Genomic DNA, 5,154 nt, shown 5'->3' with positions numbered 1-5,154 from the left:
TATTTCACAAGCTTACAACAATAGTTTATTTATATGTAATCAAACGATATTTACTTGGTATTTCACAAGCTCAACAATAGTTTATTTATATGTAATCAAACGATATTTACTTGGTATTTCACAAGCTCAACAATAGTTTATTTATATGTAATCAAACGATATTTACTTGGTATTTCACAAGCTCAACAATAGTTTATTTGTAATCAAACGATATTTACTTGGTATTTCACAAGCTCAACAATAGTTGATTTATATGTAATCAAACGATATTTACTTGGTATTTCACAAGCTCAACCGCCGAATAATATAGTGATGCTAGTGTGGGAACTAGTTTTAAGTGATTCACGTTCTAGGAACTAGGAATCCCTTATTTTTGCACAAGTAATTCACGTTTTTGTTTTAAACTAGGAATTACTTCACTGATTTTTTATTATTTGATAACTATTCCATAAATGCACATAACACAAAAAATTGCACAATTTTGTTGAACAATGTTCGATAATTAGGATGAAAAAATGGTCAAAAGACGCTGAGACGTTTTTAACATTAATGGCGGATATCTTCTTAAAACCCGACCAATCTGTATATTAATGGCCGCTATGGCGCATTAATACATCATTTTGATAATCGTATGACATGAAATTAATGATTGTATGATAAATAATTCCTCACAGGATTATTATTTAGTTTACAATTAATAGTTAGAATATTTATCAACAAACAATATTTAGAATTAATAAACAAAATTCAGTTAATTAATAATATAATTAGAACTACTTTCTTGTGCATGCGCATGTATATGAATTTACGAATTAGTTATCAATTTAAATCAGAGATGTCGCCATGATTCTTAACAACTTATTAATTTAAATCAGAGACATCTCATGGGTTTGAACACACTCCCCCCGTTGCGAGTGAGTGAGCAATATAATATCTAGATGTTAATGTAATAATTTTAAGTTTAAAATTTTTTGAACAAGACAATATAGTAATTAAGTATTAACAATTAATAGGTAAAGGACATATTTGAGTAATATTTCTTTTGAATATTCCTTGAGTAGTTTTGATAGAAGCGACTCGAGCAACGCCATCATCTCCAGGAAAAGTTTCAACGATGATACCCAGATTCCAACGCATACATGGTTGATTTTTATCCATAAGTAGCACCACCTGATTTGGTTTGAGTTCACCTTTTGATGAATGCCATTTTTGTCGTATTTGTAATTCATGGAGATATTCTAGGTACCATCGATTCCAGAAATCTTGTTTTGCTTTAGTTATAAACTGCCATGCACTGAGACGATTATCTGGAACACTCAAAAAATTATTTTCCGGTAGCATTGTGAGAGGGCGTCCTATTAGACAATGAGCGGGGGTTAATGCAATAGGATCATTTGGATCACTTGATAGAGAACATAATGGACGAGAATTAAGAATAGATTCAATTTGAATCGCTAGAGAATTTAATTGTTCAAATGTAAGCAGCTGATCTTTTACTACTCTTTTAAAATGATGTTTAAATGATTTAACAGCAGCCTCCCAAATACCTCCAAAATGAGGTGAAAGGGGGGGATTGAAATGCCAAATGATGTTTTTCTGTATTGCATATTGGTTAACTAAATCCTGGTGTGATTGAGATGTGAATAAATTGTATAATTCACGTAATTGATTATTTGCTCCAATAAAATTAGTACCATTATCTGAGTATACATTAGAAGGAATACCTCGACGACCTATAAATCGTCCAAAGGCACCCAGAAAACCATCAGAAGTTAAATCACTGGCAATTTCAATATGTACAGCTTTAGTTGCCATACAAATAAAGACACAACCATAAACCTTGATTGTAGTCCTATTTCTATATTTACGTTCTTTAATAAACAATGGTCCAAAATAATCAACACCTACATGAGAAAATGGGGTTGATTCAGTGACTCTAGAACTAGGTAAATCTGCCATTTTACCATGTAATGGTACAGGTCGATTTTTTATACAGTCAATACAATTGCGTGTAATTTGTCTTACCTGGTTTTTACCATCCAATATCCAAAATTTATGTCTTAAATTGGATAAAGTACCTTGTATGCCTGAATGAAAATTATTTTTATGGATTTCTCGTATAATTATATCAGTGATATGATGATGCGAAGGCAATAATATTGGATGTTTTTTAGTAAATGAAATTGGAGCATGTTTCAAACGCCCACCAACTCTAAGTAAACCGTTATCGTCAATAAATGGATTAAGACCTCTTAAACGTAAATTTTTGGTCTCACCAGTTTCCTTTAATTGTTCTATTTCAGCAGAAAATTGTTCACTTTGAATTATTTTTAAAATTCTAATTTCTGTTTCTAATTTTTCCTCTACACTTAAAGCTTTATATTTAAATGGATTATTTTTAAGATAACGGAGCCAATATGAACAAATATTTAAGAGTTTAGTGTAAGAAGAAAAACGTTCTAAGGTATCATTAGGAATAGAAAGTAAACAAACATTCTTTCGAATACCAGGCAAATTATCAGAAACTGTTGGTGTTAATACTGGCCAATTTTCTTGGTCTTGAGAGAGCCATATTGGACCTTCAAACCACATTTGATTATTAAAAAACTCAAAGGGCAACTGACCTCTAGACAAACAATCGGCTGGATTATCTTTAGTTCTAACATGTCTCCATTCAGTTTTATCTCCTAGAGATTGAATTTCTGAAACCCGATTGGCTTCAAATACCTTAAGAGAATGAGGTGATCTTTGAAGCCATTGAAGTACAATGGTAGAATCAGACCAAAATATTATTCGAGAAACAGAAAAATCAAAGGCTGGTATTGTATCACGATATAAGCGAGCAAGTAACTGTGCACCACATAATTCTAATTTAGGAATAGTTATTCCTTTAAGTGGTGCAACTCTGGATTTTGAACAAGCTAACTTAACAACAACCTGTCCTTCTTGGTCCACTGAGCGTACATATAAACAAGCGCCATAACCAACCTGACTAGCATCACAAAAACCATGTAATTCAATATTAATAGGATTTGGAATAATTAGATTACGTTCAATAGAAAATTCTTTAATGTAAGGTAATTGTTCTGAAAATTTTAGCCATTGTAAATGTAATTGTGGTGGGACAGCTTCATCCCAATGAACTTTAGATTTCCAACATGCTTGTATTATAATTTTTGCAGCTAAAACTATAGGACCTAATAAACCGATAGGATCAAAAATCCTTGCAATATTAGATAAAATTGTACGTTTTGTTATTTTAGTTAAAGGATCTATAGGATTGACAGTAAAAATAAAACTATCTGTAAGAGAATTCCAAGCTACACCTAGAGTTTTAGAAACTGGATCATCATTTATAGCACAATCCAAATCTAGTGTCCTTTGATCAAAATTATCTAAAGCATGTTTATGATTGGATGCCCATTGTCTCAATTCAAAACCTCCTTTTCTAACTAGTTGAATTAATTCATCACGTAACTGAAGAATTTCATTCAAAGAATTAGCACCAGTTAATAAATTATCAACATAGAAATCACGTTTCAATATCCTTGAAGCTTTAGGAAAGTTATGAGCTTCATCATCAGCAAGTTTATGAAGTGTACGTGTTGCTAAAAACGGAGCGGAAGAGACTCCAAATGTAACTCTTCTCATTTCATAAGTGCTAATTTTATTATTATGGTAATAAAATATTTGTTGATATTTATAATGATTTGGATGTACACATATCTGTCGATACATTTGAGCAATATCCGATGTCATCGCGTAAACATAACTTCTGAATCGTAATAAAAGAATAAATAACGTATCTTGAATAGTAGGACCAGTTAATAATACATCATTCAAAGAAATACCTTTATCAGTTTTGGCTGAGGCATTAAAGACAACACGAACTTTTGTTGTAGTACTAGAAGCCTTTACAACAGTATGATGAGGCATATAATATCCTTGATTATGACCATCTGATACATGAACCATATGACCTAGATCAATATATTCTTGCATAACCTTACAATACTCTGTTTTAAGTTTCGCGTCAGAATTTAATCTTCTTTGCAAGGATAAGAATTGTCTATAAGCCTTACTCTTTGAATTCCCAAAATCAACATTTTCAACACGGAAAGGTAGTTTTACTACGTATCGTCCGTCTGAGTTACGAGTAGTATCACGTTGATAATACTGTTCACTCATAGAATCATCTAAAGTCTTAGAATTTTTTGTACCTACATCTTCAATTACCCAAAATTTAGTTAATTGATTTGATAAATCAGTAAGTTTACAAGATACCGATTTTATTTTGTTATTATTGTTGATTCCTCCGGCTATAACCCATCCTAGTTGTGTTTTTTGTAAAATTAAATCACAACCATCATGAGAAAGATTAATCTGACCGATTGATAATAAAGATAAAGTTGTTCCGGATCCTATCAAAACATCGACCATTCGAGGAATATGAAATTGAGGATCAGCTAATTTGATATTCTTTTTAATCTGAATCATGTTACGAGGAAATGTTTCACTTGGACTGAAGTCCGAAATTTGATTAACAGTTAAAAATGATAATGACTTTTGATAATTGTTATCTAAAGATTTACAAGATATTTGCACCATATGTTTAGAATAAGTTTGCATTCCATTAACTGCTCCAATTGGAATAGAACAAATTTTCATTGGTAATTTTAATTTAGAAGCAAAATTTTCAGTTACAAAATTAGCAGTTGCGCAAGTATCAAGTAAAGCACGAGCTTGTATGAAATCACCGTTTGAACCACGCATTTGAATTATTGCACTCATCATTAGTTGAAATCGTGGTAATTTTAAATAAGTAGTAAAATTGTGTAGGGATAGTCATGCTGAATCCTTGTTTGTTATTAGAGAATTGTTAATTTCAAGATTAGAATTATTAGCATTAGTTGTATTGGGAATTGTTGATTGTTGATTCTGAAATTTGTTAAAATGTAACAAAGTGTGATGAAATTTGTTACAAATTTTGCATTTAATGGAATTACAATTTCCTTTATGCAATCGAAGACAATTCGGACACAAACGAGATGATTTAACGAATTTTACTCTTTGATCAACAGATAATAATCTAAAATTTGAACATTTGTACAAAGAGTGAGGACCTTTGCAGTGAGGACAAGGAATTCGAGCTAC

The 5,154-nt window shown here is 31.3% G+C and overlaps 1 protein-coding gene across 1 annotated transcript; it reads right to left on the bottom strand.

The window, feature by feature from the left end:
* Window positions 1-999: 999 nt before the first annotated feature.
* Window positions 1,000-4,791, bottom strand: LOC123297721. Its single transcript, XM_044879479.1, has 2 exons — window positions 3,852-4,791; window positions 1,000-3,608 (listed from the first exon to the last, which is right to left on the bottom strand). The coding sequence occupies exons 1-2, from the start codon at window positions 4,789-4,791 to the stop codon at window positions 1,000-1,002; spliced, it is 3,549 nt and encodes a 1,182-aa protein (XP_044735414.1).
* Window positions 4,792-5,154: the final 363 nt, after the last annotated feature.

This window comes from Chrysoperla carnea, chromosome 4, assembly GCF_905475395.1.
Source record: "Chrysoperla carnea chromosome 4, inChrCarn1.1, whole genome shotgun sequence".
Classification (NCBI taxonomy): Eukaryota; Metazoa; Arthropoda; class Insecta; order Neuroptera; family Chrysopidae; genus Chrysoperla; species Chrysoperla carnea.
This window is presented reverse-complemented; position numbering and strand designations above follow the sequence as displayed.